General features: G+C 33.8%; 3 protein-coding genes across 8 annotated transcripts in view; 1 reads left to right on the top strand and 2 right to left on the bottom strand.

Annotated features, from left to right (window-relative positions):
• LOC100877624 (carbonic anhydrase 2) overlaps positions 1-9,608 on the top strand; it is a 24,305-nt gene extending 14,697 nt beyond the window's left edge. Inside the window, exons 2-8 of one of the 2 annotated variants that reach the window (XR_013040367.1) lie at positions 2,578-2,616; positions 3,818-3,979; positions 6,814-7,058; positions 7,869-8,105; positions 8,410-8,707; positions 8,856-8,970; positions 9,228-9,608. Coding sequence is in view for 1 of the 2 variants with exons in the window: in XM_003704121.3 (XP_003704169.1) it covers positions 2,578-2,616; positions 3,818-3,979; positions 6,814-7,058; positions 7,869-8,105; positions 8,410-8,707; positions 8,856-8,902 (1,028 nt within the window). In the remaining variant the exon portion in view is untranslated. Of the gene's footprint in view, positions 1-2,577; positions 2,617-3,817; positions 3,980-6,813; positions 7,059-7,868; positions 8,106-8,409; positions 8,708-8,855 lie in introns of both variants that reach the window. The other variant, XM_003704121.3, reaches the window with a different exon arrangement.
• LOC100875603 (coiled-coil domain-containing protein 12) lies at positions 9,598-10,958 on the bottom strand. 2 transcript variants are annotated; one of them, XM_012287208.2, is made up of 4 exons: positions 10,825-10,958; positions 10,173-10,366; positions 9,945-10,083; positions 9,598-9,880 (listed from the first exon to the last, which is right to left on the bottom strand). In XM_012287208.2, exons 2-4 carry the CDS (start codon positions 10,298-10,300, stop codon positions 9,686-9,688), a joined length of 462 nt encoding a protein of 153 aa, XP_012142598.1. In that variant the 5' UTR covers positions 10,301-10,366; positions 10,825-10,958; the 3' UTR covers positions 9,598-9,685. The 2 variants fall into 2 exon arrangements, with proteins under 2 accessions (XP_012142598.1, XP_003704154.1); XM_003704106.3 differs by lacking the exon at positions 10,825-10,958 and adding an exon at positions 10,479-10,615.
• LOC105662701 (uncharacterized) overlaps positions 10,430-18,480 on the bottom strand; it is a 20,951-nt gene continuing 12,900 nt past the window's right edge. For 2 of the 4 annotated variants that reach the window (XM_076539227.1, XM_012287206.2), the window contains exon 2: positions 10,430-14,164. In XM_076539227.1, coding sequence (XP_076395342.1) covers positions 12,380-14,164 — 1,785 coding nt within the window. In that variant the 3' untranslated portion in view covers positions 10,430-12,379. Of the gene's footprint in view, positions 14,165-14,765; positions 15,110-18,480 lie in introns of those variants that run through there. The other 2 variants (XM_012287207.2, XM_076539228.1) reach the window with 2 other exon arrangements.

The raw sequence follows: 18,480 nt of genomic DNA, 5'->3' as shown, positions 1-18,480 counted from the left end.
GTACGGGGAGGAATCTTTCTATTTAATGATCCTTGCATTTCTTTTTAGTTGAGATGTTATCTTTATTATTATGGGTTTGCAATGTATTATTAAAATAAGTTATAATGTGATAATAATGTGATTTGTAACGTGTAATTTTGAAGTTTTGTTGAAATTAAACTTTGTCGTTTATTAGAGGCCATTTTGATTTAACTGTGTTATAAGAGTAACTGTTAGTATAATATTGTTTTACATTTTTAAAAAATACTTCTTGTTTTATGTTGCAATTAAAACAATTTTAACATCACATCTTTACTAAAGAAAAACAACAATAATTTTATAAATGAAAATTTTTAATAATACTCTCAAGGTTATTATTGCATTAACCTAACCTAACATTAAAAGCTGTAAGAGTAACTGTCAGTACAATATTGTCTCACATTTCTAAAAAATACCTCTTATTTTATTTTACAATTAAAACAACTTTACCATCATATTTTTATTTACAAAAAATGACAATAATTTCCTAAATGATAATTTAAAATATTTAAGATTATAACATTAACCTAACCTAACATTAAATGCTCTCACTAAGAGTAACTGTCAGTACAATATTGTCTCACATTTCTAAAAAATACCTCTTATTTTATTTTACAATTAAAACAATTTTAACATCATATTTTTATTTACAAAAAATGACAATAATTTCCTAAATGATAATTTAAAATATTTAAGGTTATAACATTAACCTAACCTAACATTAAATGCTTTAAATAAAAGTGACTGTCAGTACAATATTGTTTAACATTTTTAAAAAGTACCTCTTATTTTATTTTACAATAAAAACAATTTTATCATCATATTTTTATTTAAGAAAAACAAAAATAATTTTCTAAATAATAATTTAAAATATTCAAGGTTACATTAACCTAACCTAACATTGCTCTAAGCGTCCCTAAAACAAACATCAGAAAAGAAACGAGAACAAAAACAAACCGACATTGCAACGAAGGCATTTAACCAGTTAATTTCCATTGTCATAAATGCTCAATGAGTACTTTTTTCGTCCTGAGGCTATTAATAATAGCGTTAAAAGCACAGACCGTTTATAGAAGTTAAAAAAAAGTTGTTGCCTCGGAATGATTGTGTACAACAGGTTTCATGGCTAATGTCCTTGTTGCATACGTTGAACAAGTTTACGTTTCATTATTCATCAGCGTGGCAGACAGGTATGCATCATCCTAAACGTTCGATGTCAAAGGTAACGGTATAATCATTTCAATCGAATTCGTACGAATCGATTCCTAATAAAAGAGGCTGGAATAATTTATCCGTGACGAGTTGAATGCAACACCGTGGTCGATTCCATTCTTTCGTGAATCGACTTTCACCGGGACGTCAAGATGGTCTTCGCGGCCGTGCAACTATGATCTATTCGGTACTTGTTGGGAAATGCTGTTCAAAAATTTGTTTCATTAGGCGGAAAATAATTGGGAGGAATTTTCATGAGGTTTATTGTTGGTTTATAGTAGGTTTAGCTATTATGCATTTGGGAAGTCTATTCAATGCTGAATTTTCGGATTGAAAATTTATGAATTTGAAATTTGGGAGTGAAAGTGTTTTCGGTTTGAAAATTTGGAAATGTGAGAATTCGAAAATTTGGGAATTTTGAATATGGAAAATCGAGAATTTGAAAATTGATGACTTTAAAATTTAGAAATTTAAGAATTTGAGACTTTAAAAGTTAATGACACTAAAATATAGAAATTGACAAGTTTGAGACCTCAAAAATTTATAACTCTGAAATATAGAAATTAAAAAATATGAGACTTTGAAAAATGATGACTCTAAAATGTAGAAATTAAAAAATATGAGACTTTGAAAATTGATGACTCTAAAATGTAGAAATTAAAAAATGTGAGACCTCAAAAATTGATGACTCTAAAATGTAGAAATTAAAAAATGTGGGACCTCAAAAATTAATGACTCTAAAATGTAGAAATTAAAAAATGTGGGACTTCGAAAATTTATGACTCTAAAATGCAAAAGTTAAAAAATTTGAAAATTCCAAAAAATGAAACTTGGAAAATTACTGACTTTAAAAAATAGAAACCAGAATGAAAAAATTCAAAAAAGCATTCCAATCTTCATAAATTCGTAAACTTGCAAAACTATAAGACCTCAAACTTCAACACACAAATTTAAAACAGTAAACAATTAAAAACTATTAAAATGACTTATCGTTAAACAAAAACAATTACGAAAAGTTATCGCTAAACTAAAACGTTGACTTCAACGTTTCATTTACCGTCAACGTATGCGTAATAAAGTAGAATTAATTTTGTTTAAATACTTGTTAAAACATGTCCGTTTCACTTGGAATTCATTAGTAATTGTCTGTGATCAAATTTTACCTTAATCGGTAATTTATGATTTTCCGTAAACACTTCGCGATTAATGATAATGAGACTCCCATGATTGTCCACTAATTACGCTTAGAAATACACGCAGTTAATTGGATGCAATGTGCATTGAAACGACGATATTTATATAATGTACATTAACGTGTAAATCAATTTGTTTACTGTTTGGTTGCAGGTCTTTCAGCCAGCAATTTCAGCTACGATGGAAGCAATGGTGAGTCAATTATTATGTTTTATGTATGGTAGTGTGCAATGACATTAATTACAAAATTAGTTTATGTATCAGTATCTTCATTGAAAAATTTATTATACAACTATAACTCATTTGATAGTTTGTAATCTACCAATAGTTGAAATAGTATTATTTTTATTGTTTAAATATTATTTTCCTGTTTGTAATTTTATTTAAAAATTTTGTAAATATATTTACATTTGTTTATATTAGTCAATATTTATCATGTAACTTTTATACATACATTACTGGAATATTTAATAATTTTTATTTTAATTATTTAATAATTTTAACAGAATAAGATTTAGTGATAAATTACATGTTACTATTTTCTCAGTACAAAACTACACATTTAACCTTGATAACATCAAGTTTTATTCTGTTGTATTTAAAGGTTACGTTAGGTTAGATTATTTTGTATGGAAAACTTAACAGTATTATATAAAAGACATACTTATGTTAATGTAAATTAATTTAACCTTGCTTTGGAATAACATTCACATCAGATTTATTCATCTTGTTCTTTAAGATAATATAATGTAAAAAACATGTTAATATTATGGAACAAAAATGTTAATACTGATTACTGTTATAAAATATTATCCTCAAGAAGTTATATTTCAATTTATGCACCACATTTACATTTTATAGCATCCTTACAATATATCATATTACATTGTACAATATATCATGTTAAATTGTACAATACAATGTAAAAAAAATGTTAATATTATAGAACAGAAATGTTAATATTAATCACTATTACAAAAAATTATACTCAAGAACTTACATTTCAATTTATACACATTTACATTTTATAGCATCCTTACAATATATCATATTAAATTATACAATTCTAATGTAAAAGACATTACTACTATAAAACAAAAATATTAACACTAATTGCTATTACAGAAATTGAGGTTAATAATTACTATTAACCTCAAAACTTACATATAAATTTATTTACCACAGTCAAACTCTAACATCCTCACATTACTCTATATTATATCACCATAAATTATACAATATAACACAAAAGAAATGTAACATAAAAAGAAATATAGAAACTAATAATTACAAAAGAAATCAAACAAAAATTGTGAGCAGTCAACGGACTAGTACCGTTATATTATTTTATGACAGAAATGTCTTGAAAACGCTAATGGATTATCCTTTCCAGGTCCGTCGCATTGGGGCAACGAGTACAAAACTTGCCAGGGGAAATTCCAGTCCCCTATTGACATAGAAGAGAAAGATGTAACCAATGCCACCTTTCCGCTGCTGCAATACTCTGGACTCGAACGTTCCCATACGGCTTTCATGACAAACAATGGACACACAGGTATGAAGCAACAAGGTCAAGATATTGACGAGCACGAGCAACCCGTCAAGTTTGCTGGAATAATAGAAACAAGGAACGTGATGCAGTCAGGAAAATACTCTCATGTCCTATTACCGTTATATAAAATGCTACGAGTAATATTAAGTGAAAGCGACTTTTCCGAGGGAAACAATTTCGATAAAGCTGGTTTAATATTTGGAGGATGACGTTGAATAAATGATGCTAATTGAAGCGTGTTTGACAGATTTAGTTAGGTTAGTTTATGGCGGAATGTTCGTTTAAGGAAAGTAGTGAAGTAAAATAAGAGCATTGTAATTGAGCAGTGAAATGACAGAATTTAATTCTGATGTATACTGATATGTACTATAAGTATACTATATGTATGCTATAAGTGTTATAGTGGAACAATGCTACAGGGCATTAGAATTTAGTTGTGTGGTAAAACAGTGGAATAATGAAACATAATTAACTAGTAGATGATAACATAGTATATGTACTATAAGTATACTATATGTATGCCATAAGTATTATAGTGGAACAATGCTGCAGGGTATTAGAATACAAGTTTAGTTGTGTGGTAAGTCAGTGGAATAATGAAATATAATAAACTAGTAAGATGACAACATAGTAATATACTAAAGTAGTCAAATGTGCAGCTATGTCATAAAATAATAGATAGTACTATAGTGGCAAATTGAAACTGTAGAACAATAAAATACTAGTTTAGTTATATAATCTGTGAAATATATGCAATATATTATAATGAACTAGTGGGATGATAATATAGTAGTATACTAAAGTAGTCAAATGTGCAGTTGTGTAATAAAATAATAGATTAGTACTATTGTGGAAAATTGAAACTGTAGAACAATAAAATACTAGTTTAGTTATAGGATCTGTGGAATATATATAATATAATGAACTAGTAAGATGACAACATAGTAATATACTGAAGTAGTCATATGTGCAGTTGTGTAGTAAAATACTAGATTAGCACTATAGTGGGACAGTGAAACTATAGAACAATAAAATACTAGTTTAGTTATAGAATCAGTGGAATTGTGATATAATAAACCATCAAAATAATACTGTAGAAATATACTAAACTAGTGAAATAATAATATAGTAACATAATGAGAGATACTACTATAGTAAAAGTGTAGTAGGACATTAATGATACTTTATTGCTCATGTAGAATACTATGTTACATTAAAATAGTACTATAAAATAAAATAAGACAGTAAAGTTAGGTTAGTTATATATCAGAATAGCTGAAATAGTAAAATAATGTGATAATATAAACTAGTATAATGTTACATTAAAATAGTAGAATCAAATAAAATAAGACAGTAAAATACTAGGTTAGTTATTTACCAAACTGAAAGGGTAAAATAATGGTAACTGAAATGGTAAAATAATGTGATAATATAAACTAAACAGTAGAATAATAATATTAAATCTAAATACAAAAACCAAATTAATAATAATAAATTTATTCTCCATAAATATTCAACCCGGAATTTCATATTCATTGAAATTAGTCGAACGATAACTAAAATATATGCGCAATGTAATGGCTGTAACGTTAAACTTAGTTACAGTAATTTAACAATCGATAATTCTTATATACTTATCGCGAAGGGGCTGCAAGACATCCACGTCGCATTTAACTTGGAACTCATTCGTACATTATTTATCGCACTGCTTGGAAATTTCTAGTCACCTTTGCATTAAAATAAAAAACAAGTACGATTAAGTTTTCTCCGTCAATATATCAGCAAGTACTGCGCAGTGGAGTAAGAAAATTATCAATTAAACATTCCTCGCAAGTCGTGCGAGTTGTAATAGAAAATTCACGTTGTACGTGGAATTTTAGAGACATTTCCAGAGAAGTGAAGAATTTTCGAATGATCATTGCTTTTGTCACTATCGTGATTCCTATCCTTGAACGACTGCAAATTAACGCTGATTATTGTGCATCGTTAGACATTGTTCTTTCGCAATTAAGATGAACCTTCGACGAAATCGTAACCGTAACAAAATATTAGAAACAAGGCTATTTTATATATAAGTCTTGTACAGATTCACATATATGCGTTGAGCACTGGTTACTTTAGAATTTCCTAGATTCCTGGATTTCCTAGATTCATTGATTTCTACATTTTTATGTTTTCAAATTTATAAATTTTTAAATACCTAAATTTCAAGATTTCTAAATTTTTAAATTTTACATTTTCAAATTGTTAAATTTCTAGATTTCAAAATTTTATATTTTCAAATTGCTAAATTTCTAGATTTCAAAATTCCTAAATTCCTAAATTCTTAGGTTTCTAACCTCTTAAATTCCTGGATTCCCAGATTACTTTTCTAACTTCCTATAACCTCAAATTGTTCAATTTCTTTAATTTTAAATTTCTCAATTTATAATTCCAACACTCCCAAATTTTTAGATACACAAATTTATAATTTTTCAAAATCCTTCATTGTAAACACCAAAATTTACAAAATTCATAGCCTCCTAAATTCACAAAATCTCAACTTAACTTATCTCAACTTCGATCCCCCAGAACCCTGCATTATATCAAAAGTCTGTTATACCCAAAAACCAGTACATCTTTTCAATAATATTTACTTTTGTTCCGATCCCCAAAGTCCAAAAGCGACTGCCTGAGAACCTGTAGCTTCCATACAAAACCAGTATCCAAAGACCTGTTATCTACCGTTTAAAACCTGCACGTTTTTAATAATATTGATTTTCATCTCTTTCATTTTCGTCTCACGATTTAACGGCGACTTTGATAATAATTAATACGATTTTGTATGATTTATGCAGCGATGATTCAGAGCTTCGATCCTGATTTGCCTACGATATCTGGAGGACCTTTGAACGGCACCTATGTTTTCCAACAGCTGCATTTCCATTGGGGCCAAAACGATAATCTCGGATCCGAAGATCTGATTAACAATCAATCGTTTTCCATGGAACTCCATGCTGTTTTCTGGAAGAAGGAATACGGTTCTTCGGAACAGGCTATGAATCATTCTGACGGACTCACTGTCCTGGCGTACTTGTACAAGGTAACGTACAAATATTATGCACAAACAATGAATGTAAATACTGAATATGATTCACGATAATTAAACGTGTTAAACTGTTCTATACATTTCGATTTGTTTGCAGGCTTTGTGTACCGACTTTCTTTTACTGTAACAGATCCTCCATGTTTGTTTACTTGGATTCTTCATACCTTCCACAATTTTTAGTTTATTATGAATTATATGATTGTTAGTGATTGAATTGAAAATTGAATTTATTTGAATGATGTTATCATATAAAACTTTATATTATTATTAACAATCATATTAACATCATATATTAAATTATCACACTATATATTAAATATACTAGTCTATATTATAATCATATCAACATCATATATTAAATTATCACACTATATATTAAATATATTAGTCTATATTATAATCATATTATCAATCATATTATTAACAATCATATCAGCATCATATATTCAATTATTACACTATATATTAAATATACTAGTCTATGTTATAATCATATTATCAATCATATTGTTAACAATCATATCAGCATCATATATTAAATTATTACACTATATATTAAACATACTAGTCTTATGCTAATCACATACACATCTTGTATATCTTGAATCTATTTTTACCAGAACGCATCTCCCTAAAATTTTAACCATGAGAAAATAAATGAACGGGAAAGATGCAAATTTGTGGATCTTGCTTCTGCAAACAAGTTTCACGTTCTATTTCCAACGTTTACGTCTCGAGGAACACTTAAACAAACTAAAATATGGAGGAACTAAAGAAATGTCATAAATAAAATATATGTTGCAGGTGTCAGATAAACCAAATCCAGTCTTCGACTTGATCGCACCACAAATACCGGAAATAACGCCTGCTGGCAGCAATATAACAATAAAGGACGGCACTGTATTGAGCAAGTTGATTGCACCTGATGTCGAATCGGCTCAAAGTTATTTCACGTACAGAGGATCGTTAACGACACCCCCGTGTCTTGAAATCGTTCAGTGGATCGACTTCATAGAACCGCAATATATATCTCACGAACAGGTACTTGAGAAAGCCGTTAAGTTTAACGTACATTCTCTTTACAGAAGGATTTTTAGTGTTTGGTTAAACTTTAGCATCGACCGTCGGTAAACACGAAAAAGTGCTGTACAAATATGTTCTGTAATTGCTTCCTGTTAATGGATTAACCATTAAACGTTCTGAAGCAATCAGTTTTGTTCACTAGGAAAAATTTATAGGAACACTTTATGTTCGAATTGGTCAAGGGCCATATAGCGAATTTTTTAGGCTATGTTAGAATTTTACGATATGCGTATAAATAAATTTTAAAAATCTTGAATTGCAGTTGGCCGTTTTTCGAAGCATTCAGTCGTCTGATGGGTCAAATTTAACCCACAATTTCCGTCCAGTGCAACCATTGGACGGGAGAATAGTTTATCGCAACATTGTTAACGGAACCACGGGAGCTTCCGGTTCAGTGAGCACAGTAGCACCCGAAACAACTGTACCTCCGACTGTACCTCCTGCAACAACTAAGGCACCAAAGCCTGAAACGACAACTCCTATAACTACCACGATTGCTCCTTTAAACCATAAAAACGAAAGTTCTCATTCTGGACAACAAAGCATCTGGACCGTATCACGTTCGTACCTTCATTTGAATATTTTATAAGATTGTACTATTTTTATAGCATGTTTAATCTCCTTTCACTGTTTAAAGTCTGAAAAGAATGTTTAGTAGAATTTATTACCTCTTTATTATAATACTAATTTGTTTTATTTTTATTGCAGCTTTCATGGTGATACTTGGATTAATTTTCCTATTACCCTATCAATAATACATTGAAAATCGAACCGATTATTTTGACTGTACTTGTAATTTAATATAGATAGTAAGCAACTTGAAGTAAGTATTTACATAAAATATTTTATGTATTTGATGTAAGCAGGTTTTATTAAATAGATATTTTAATATAATGTATATGCTGTTGAAGCATAAAAAATAATAAATATCTTTGTTATTTTTAATTATGTATCTACTATTAATATTTATCTACAGGAATATTTTGAACATTGTGTATATAAAGTGTATTCTTGTATTGACTGATTGTAAGCATTAGTTGCCTAACACTTTATTGTAATACAGTTTTTATTTCTTCACAGCATTAAGCAGTAGAGATAAAGAAAAGAGTGAATAAATTACCTGTTCTTTAATGAGTAACAAAGATAAAATTGCCCATTGACACCACATAAGTATCAAAGTTACACATGTTTTTAAATACCTACTATCAAAATGTATTACCCAGTGTCACAAAAGATAATGTAGGTTCTTACAAGGCCATGTGACACTTGGTAGTACATGTTAAAATGTTAGGAACATTATAAAATAAAATTTTTGATAAATGTTGGTACATGTTCCTACTGCAGCCATAACAATGTATTATAATCAATTACATAGATAATAAGACTTCTTCGCATGTACACACAAAACTTATTGTATCCAAATAAATTGTGATTTAGATAATAAATATAATTATTATAAAAGCATTTTTTTATTATTTACATGTATAAAACTATTTAAATATTATAATACAGAAATACATGAAAAGCTATTAATGATGTCAACTAGGTGTTTCTGTCTGTTCTTTAGTTGCTATATTTACTACAGCTGCTAAATCATCCTGCCCTTGCTTTAATCGTTCTCTTATGAGTTCAGCTATCGCCTTCTGTGTCCTCCTTTCTAATTTTTCTAATTTCTTAGCAACATCTCGCTTCAAATCCCAATCTGGTTTTCGAGGAGCAAGATTGCTAATATCCTAAACAATATAATTAAGTAAATTTTAAATGGTAATGGATGGTATGGTACAAACAAACACTCACCAGTTCTTCAATCACAACTTTTGTGTTCGCAGCACTTAACTGATCTTGTACTTCTTCCTCTACATTTCCCGGTTTCGCATCCTCTAATACTTTATCCTTTAAACTCTCATCTTGTGGCTTGTAACTCCGAAACTTTGGTCTGTCAAATACGTAAATAAATACAGGTTTGTTGTTTGAGGTTAAGTTAGGTTAGATTCGAGAACACTCTGAAAAACCACAGAAACTTACTTCGGCAATTTACTAGCACTTTCACTTTTATTTTCCTTGTTATCTTCAGTTTTTCTTTTCAAAGCTTGCAAGCGTTCTTTTCTCTTCAAAGCTTCCTCTTCCAACGAACCTATTTTATCCTCAGCCATATTTATTTTGCTGTACAGATGGCGTGCTTTATGTTCTCCCGCGCGAAATTATTTTATACATTTACACTATAAGAAGATCAAGATAAGTATTCGAAAATTTTCCAAGATTGAAGTAACGGGTTTGACATATTATTTTTTAAACGAATTAGTTTATTAACATTTATACAAAGATTCGTACAGTTTGGCGTCAGATAAATTACAAGCAAAACTTGTCGGTTACGTCTAGAGTAATCTACGTCTTATGTTATAGTAATATGTAACGTAAATTTAAATTTCAACAGACATTCGAGGATGAAAGTGCGCACTCGTAATCCGTACACATTTCTTTCCCGCAAATCGCTTCCGGACGCACGTTTCTCATTCGTTTTTTACTTTTCAGAATCACATAAACAAATTAGCGAATAATTAATGCTTGAAATCGACATCGGTTCACGACTACCCCCGCAGGATATTCATCAATACGTCCACGGAGAGAAATCACGAATCTATGCCAAACGCTCGTGAAATTGAGGACACACACGTACACAAACCACACACAGCAAGTGCGGTGCTTCCACGATGGCATTGTGAACCTTCGTCCTGGCGAAAGTTTATTTACAGTCGACGAAGTATTTTCAAGCGTCGGATGCACGATTTTGCGAGACCCCTGATCTCAAAGGAGAGTTGAACTACTCGTGGCGCCACATCCGTAGCTAGCTTGTCCTACATGTACATACTACATATATACATACACCTAGAGATAAATAATTGTCGCTTAGAGATACACCTACTGCTGGGCTACTTAAGTTGCATTTTAATTTTCAACGAAAAGCGACTCATGAACTTAATGTTTGGTATGTATATTAATTATGTAATACCATACATTATACGTTTATACTGTATATACTTTAGTTTCAGGTTTTGATATCAAAGCGATTGGATTTATTAGAGAATGCCCACCATTAGGTACACCATGTGTATGTCATGGATGTTGAAATTATCGACTGTCATCCTCTTCCCTGAAAGTGTTACAGTTACGATAAATATCGTTACGATTTACAGATACCGTGAAATGGCAGTATGCAATCATTCATTACCAAGATTGAAGTTTCACGGCCTAGGTTCTCTACGATTGAGCACGTTTCACGATGAAACTTGTTAGCAGGGTATAATTACGGGAAATGAATGAAAAGAGTGAAAGAAGAAAGCGAAATTGATAGGCAGCAAAAATAGCGAGTATACAGGGTGTCCCAAAAACTTAGCGAGTAGTGAAAATAATTTTCAGTTCATATTTGTCCTTATTGGGTATTTTTGGGATACTCTGTGTATATACTCTATATACTCTATGTATGTATATTGCAACGTGGTTGCGTAATTTGAAGGATTCTATTTTAAAAAACGTTCTGATGTTAATTAATATCATTATGGTCTTTTAAGGACTTCCTTATTACGAGGACTACGTGGAAAGTTGTTTTTCTTCGGGAGCCGTTACGATCCCACGCACGATGGAATCGTTGCATAGTTATGCGAACGTTTCGGTTCGATTTCACTTGGAATTGCTCGGGATTACCGTGTTCGCTGACTACAATACACCAAATGCATTCCATTGACCGAATCTTCTATTTACGAGCGACGTCTTTAGACTTTCACGATTGCGTGTTTGCTATTAATAACTGAATCGCTAATTGCGAGAAATTTGATCGCGTGTTTTGTCTCGTATCGTAATAAGTGGCGAGTAAACTGCCCGCGATATGATCGGCATAAGAAAGCCATGGTGAATGATGCCGAATGATAACATAAGAGAGAGAACCATTATATCATCATTTTCCCTATTAGAGCTTGTTATGCTTTCCAGCGATACCTTGTGCAAACAATACCTTGTGCAAACCTGGACAAAAACCTTTCTTCAATGATACAACAAAATTTGTGATTACAAGTTATGCACAACCACACCTAACCTCCCGAATGTCCACTGTAGTCCTTCAAGCTTCAAATTCGAAACCGATGATCAAGATGAAAGAGGGAAAAGTGAGAGCTCGATTTCACCTGACTCATATCGTCCTACATTGATTTACATGATCCATCTAACTTCATTTTTCTTCACGCAGATGTTCTGCCGAACGTTGTCCCAGGGTTCGAATACTGCAGATTCTTATTTGGCACAGCGCCCACGTTCAACGCCAGCACTTTGGAGACGATGTTCAGGTCCTCCTGGTTGCCAATTCCCTGCACGTTATTCAAATCGCCGGCGATACCCGATTGATACAGCAAGTGTTGTATCTGTTTAGCTGGCGTGGCAGGTTTATTTTGCCTGTACTGATTGAAAGGGTTGTAGAAGTTCGCGGGACTTCTTTGAGGCGGGTTGAAGCCGAAGTTGCTTCTGTGTTGGTTGTTGGGATTGATCTTGTTGTCCACGTTGAAGCCGAAGTTGCCTACCGCGTTGAAGGCTTCTTGTCGATTGAATCTGGTCGACGGAGGCTGGAACTCGGAGAAGGAGCCGAAGCTCTGCTGGAGTCTTTGCTGCTGCAGTTGTTGTGGCTGCAATTGTTGCGGTTGCTGCAGTTGTTGTTGCTGCACTGTATGCAGCTGCGGTTGGAACGGTAGACGCAGTTGTTCTTGGAAATTTGGTTGGAAGGGCGGAGGCGCAGCAGCGGAGGGTACTTCCAGAGCGACACTGGGTTGAAGATGAACGTTAGGTTCGACGCCTTGTTGGAACGATAGGAAATTATTGTTCTGTTCTGGGAAGAACAGCTTTTGCGGACGTTGCTGGAACCGGTGTAGTCTCTGATCTTCGAACTTGAAACGCTGCTCCTCCAACTGTTTAATCCTCTGCTCTTCTAGTCTCTTGAACTTAGCCTGCTCCTCCAGCTGTTTGATTCTAGCTTGCTCCTCCAGCTGCTTGATCCTGGCTTGCTCCTGTAAATAGTACTGCTGCTGTTTCTGTCTAACCTGCTGCTCATAGAGATGCTGTTGCCTCACCAGGAACTGCGTTTGCTGAATTTGTTGCTGCTGCAGCTCCGCCAACTGCTTCTCCAGCAGCTGCTGCTTGAACTCCAACTGTTCTTGAAGAGTCAACGCCTGTCCATCGTTAGGCGACCTGAATATGGGCACCACGCTCTTCGGCACACCCTGCTCATCCTGCTGAACGGTGAACGCGGCCACCAAGGGTGCCTGAAAAATCTTAACCTCCTCGGTCTTGTCCTTACTGTCGCTAGAGCTGGTCACGTTCGCTGTAGACTGAGTAGGCTTTTGAGCAACCAGCGCGTTAGCCGTCGCTATACTGTTCGTAGCGCTTCTCGCCAGGCTCCCGATCTGCGTAGCTGGTTTCAACGTCAAACTTTCCACCTTGGTCACGGAGAAAGTGTTGCCGGTAGCCTGTGGACTCTTCGACCCTTGCTGGTCCAATTTGGATTCGGCTTTGCCTCCAAACGAGGAACTCTTATCCGGCAGAATCACATTCTGCACGTGAAAGCTTCTGGCGTCATCCATCGAGGCCTTCTCGATGTTCATCGCAGGTGTCTTCAGGGTTACGTAACGGACCGCCTCGTCGAAACTGGAATTCTGCAGCTTGTCCTCGCTAGGTACATCCTCGTCCCCGGGGAAATTCTTGAACGAGTACGAGCTCTTCTTCACCCCGATATCGTTGTTCAGATTCTTCTTCGCTACTCCCTCGAAGTTCGACGTGTCTCTCTGCATGATGGAGTCCTCTCTGCGCTGCTCGGCAGATTCGGCTTCCAGGTCGGTCAGAGCCTTCAGCAGAGCCTGTCGGAGATTCTTGTCCAGTTTTATGGGGGCCTGTGTCGCATCCTTAGCCGAGATCTCCGTCTCCTGAGACCTCGTCAAGGTGATCGACGCTGTTGCCAGTAGAAGCACTAATGTTGTTGCCTGCGAAATGCAAATATTTTAGTTAAAACCACTTTGCTAATTAATTACGTTTTCCAGATGACCTCTCCACAGGATGATTTACATTAATCGATAATAAATTCCGAAAGTTGGCTATCGTGATCGAAGCGTAAATTTATTATACCGGTTTCTGGCTTTTACTAATTGATTGGAGAGCACGGTTAAAGCCATAGTTTCGCAACTATCAATTTCTCTTTCCAAAATTTGAATGAAACTTTCGTTCCATAATATGTTTTGAATATTCCATAATGATTTTGAATGTCTGGTATTTTGGACATCATTTTCTGATTCGTTCTTTGCGAATTCTGTTCACAATTTCATGAACGATGTACACGTGTCTGAAAGATTTTCAAGAGGAACCCTCATAAATCATCCACAGTGAAAGTTGTCGAATTAAGTAAAACTCGGTCCATAAAATTGAAGAATTTTCGAGACGCCAGTAAACATAAAATGGAGGTAGACTTCTTGACCAAACTGAGAATGGAACATGATACAAATTCATGTTCTCTCGAGAAAAGTTGACGATTTTATCGAGTCACGTCTAGAACGCGGAGGCGAGGTTCACACGTTTCTAGAAGCTCACCTCGAGTCACGAACTTTCATCCTGCACGGTGAAATTAATCGTAAAATCGCCCGCAACGAGGCCTCGCGGTTTCACGCCGTGAAGCGTCGGCCACAGCCCCGGGCGCCATTTTGTGAGGGCGTTGCGGAGAAATCTTAATATTGTTTACGTAAAATAATTGCCAACGTTATTGTCCTCAGATATAATTCAATATCGACTGAATTCAATAAACGAAGACTTTAAGAAAAATTTAGAAATTTCAGGATTTGGAATTTGAAATTTAAAAAATTCAGCATTGTGGAAAATTTAGCAATTAAAGAATGTAAAAGCTAGAAAATTTAGAAATTGAAGAATGTGAAAGCTAGAAAATTTAGAAACTGAAGAATGTCGAAGCTAGAAAATTTAGCAATTAAAGAATGTGGAAGCTAGAAAATTTAAAAATTGAAGAATGTGGAAGCTATAAAATTTAGCAACTGAAAAATATGGAAACTAGAAAATTTAGAAACTGGAGATTGTGGAAGCTAGAAAATTTAGGAACTGAAGAATGTCGAAGCTAGAAAATTTGGCAATTAAAGAATGTGGAAGCTAGAAAATTTAAAAATTGAAGAATGTGGAAGCTATAAAATTTAGCAACTGAAGAATGTGGAAGCTAGAAAATTTAGAAACTGAAGAATGTGGAAGCTAGAAAATTTAGAAACTGAAGAATGTGGAAGCTAGAAAATTTAGAAACTGAAGATTATGGAAGCTAGAAAATTTAGAAACTGAAGATTATGGAAGCTAGAAAATTTAGAAACTGAAGAATGTGGAAGCTAGAAAATTTAGAAACTGAAGAATGTGGAAGCTAGAAAATTTAGAAACTGAAGAATGTGGAAGCTAGAAAATTTAGAAACTGAAGATTATGGAAGCTAGAAAATTTAGAAACTGAAGATTATGGAAGCTAGAAAATTTAGAAACTGAAGAATGTGGAAGCTAGAAAATTTAGAAACTGAAGATTATGGAAGCTAGAAAATTTAGAAACTGAAGAATGTGGAAGCTAGAAAATTTAGAAACTGAAGAATATGGAAGCTAGAAAATTGAAAAATTGAAAAATGTGGAAGCTAGAAAATTTGCAAATTCAAGATTGTGAAAATTAAAAAATTTAAGAATGTAAAAATTTGAATATACATATTTTATAAAATTTAACAATATAATAATTTTATTAATACTGAGTATAGAGCTTCTTTTACATTGAGTCCTCAACTCGCAGCACCAGAACACACGTTCCCATAATTGCAAGTTGCCCCCCTCATTGTCAACGGAACAAGTCCGTGAAAGAGCTGCAGCTCCAAGTTACGCGACATCTTCGTGACTGGTAATTGCTATCGTGCTAAAATCTGTTACCGTTGTTCGAGGTCAGTGAGAACAAACGAATCTGTCGTGACTATGGAACATTTTCCTTGATGCACACGAGATATGCACGCCATAAAGTGGGACATGGTATACTCCGAAAATGCGTACAATTAAATTAATTTTCCGAGATTATTTTTACTCTTTGAGCAAATATTAATTTGCGTTGTTACAGGTGGCAATCATAGGAGGCAGTGAATTTAGAAATTATTTGACGAACTTTCACACCGGTTGTTAAAGAAAAGGAAGAGTGATTTTCATTTGTTCCGAGACGGGCCAGCGGTGTTCGAGTCAGGAGAAAATGGCGTCGTACTTAACGAGTTAAATGGCGGTAATAGAATAGTTGTCGATAGAAAATTTCTCTGGTATTTTGAACGAGGTACAACCGACAACAAGTCTGGTTGTTTGGTAAAATATTAATTGGAGAGGAGGATCTTTTTTTTGAGGGATGAATTTTAGGGTTTTTTTGTGGGGAAGTGATGAATATTTGAGGATGTGGACAGAGTTTGAATGTTGGGAATTTGAAGATATGGAAATTTATTTTGGGAATTTAGGGACTTGAGAATTTGGGGGTTTGGGAGTTTATGGATTTGAGAGTTTGGGAAAAGAAGAAACTTATTTTGGGAATTTAAGGATTTGAGAATTTGGGGGTTTTGGGAGTTTAGGGATTTGAGAGTTTGGGGAGAGAGGGAAACTTACTTTGGGAATTTAGGGATTTGAAAATTTGGAAGTTTAGGGACTTGAAAATTTGGGAATTTAAGGACTTGAGAATTTGGGGGTTTGGGGAGTTTAGGGATTTGAGAGTTTGGGAATTTAGGGATTTGAGAATTTGGGAATTTAGGGATTTGAAAATTTGGTAATTTAGGGATTTGAGAATTTGGGAATTTAGGGATTTGAGAATTTGGGGGTTTGGGGAGTTTAGAGATTTGAGAGTTTAGGAAAAGAGGAAACTTATTTTGGGAATTTAGAAATTTGAGAATTTGGGGGTTTTGGGAGTATAGGGATTTGAAAGTTTGTGGAATTTAGAGATTTTAGAATTTACAGATTTTAGAAACTTGAGGACTTGGGAACTCGGAAGGTGGGAAATTAATGAGCTGGGAATTAGCGATTTGAGTGTCACAGAAAATTTGGCAATGAATTATATTGTTCTCAAAGCAATACACGCACTATTATATGAATTCTCATTGTTATTCAATTTTACATGCACCGCCCTTTCATTGTTCAAACAAAGCAAACATTACGTTTCTGCTCACGTCCAGGCATTCATAAGTGTCACTGTTACACAGTCGGCCTGCTCTTTCAGTAGAGACTTTCTTTGCAAATGTCAGAGGTACAATCAGACACAAATCTAGATTCCCTAGAGAAAATATAAATATCTAGTATATAGAAGTGTTCCACTCTATTTTTATGAAAATTTGGAGGTAGTAATGGCTATATATATTTTCAAATTTCTGCGTTATTACATTTGAAGGTGTTCAAATTTTAGGTTAGGAAAATTTAGGCCCCAAGTCACTTAATTAGTAATCAAATCCCAAGATCTATAAATTCTCACATTTACTTTCTAGTTTTACAAATTAGTAGATATTAAACTTGATATCAAGAATTTCCATATTTGTCAATTTCCCAAATTTCAAAATGTCGAAATCCTTAGGTTTGCAAATTACTACGTTAACAATTCATAAATACCCAAATCTACATCTACAAATTTCCATTTTTATAAATTTCTAGCTCCCCAAATTCCTACATTCCCAAATTCTCACATTACCAAATTCCTACATTACCCAAATACTCACATCCCCAAATTCCTACGTCCCCAAATTCCTACATCCCCAAATTCTCACATCCCCAAATTCCCACGTTCCCAAATCTCTATATAACCCAAATTCTCACATCCCCAAATTCCTACGTCCCCAAATTCCTACATCCCCAAATTCTCACATCCCCAAATTCCCACGTTCCCAAATCTTTATATAACCCAAATTCTCACACCTCCAAATTCCTACGTCCCAAAATTCTCAAATCCCCAAATTCCACGTCCCCAAATCTCTATATAACCCAAATTCTCAAACTTCCAAATTTCTACGTCCCCAAATTCCTACATCCCCAAATTCTCACGTCCCAAAATTCCCACGTCCCCAAATCTCTATATAACCCAAATTCTCACACCCCCAAATTCCTACGTCCCCAAATTCTGACGTCCCCAAATCCCGACATCCCCCGATCCCTACGTTTCCAAATATCTACATCCTAAAATCTTCACATCTCCAAATCCCCAAATCCTCAAGTCTCTAAAATCCCTAAACTCCCCAAACTCTCAAATCCCGAAACTCTCAAAATCCCCCAAAATTCT

Source organism: Megachile rotundata, chromosome 13, assembly GCF_050947335.1.
Source record: "Megachile rotundata isolate GNS110a chromosome 13, iyMegRotu1, whole genome shotgun sequence".
Classification (NCBI taxonomy): Eukaryota; Metazoa; Arthropoda; class Insecta; order Hymenoptera; family Megachilidae; genus Megachile; species Megachile rotundata.
Note: the sequence above shows the minus strand (reverse complement) of the source record. Positions and strands in the feature narration are given on the sequence as shown.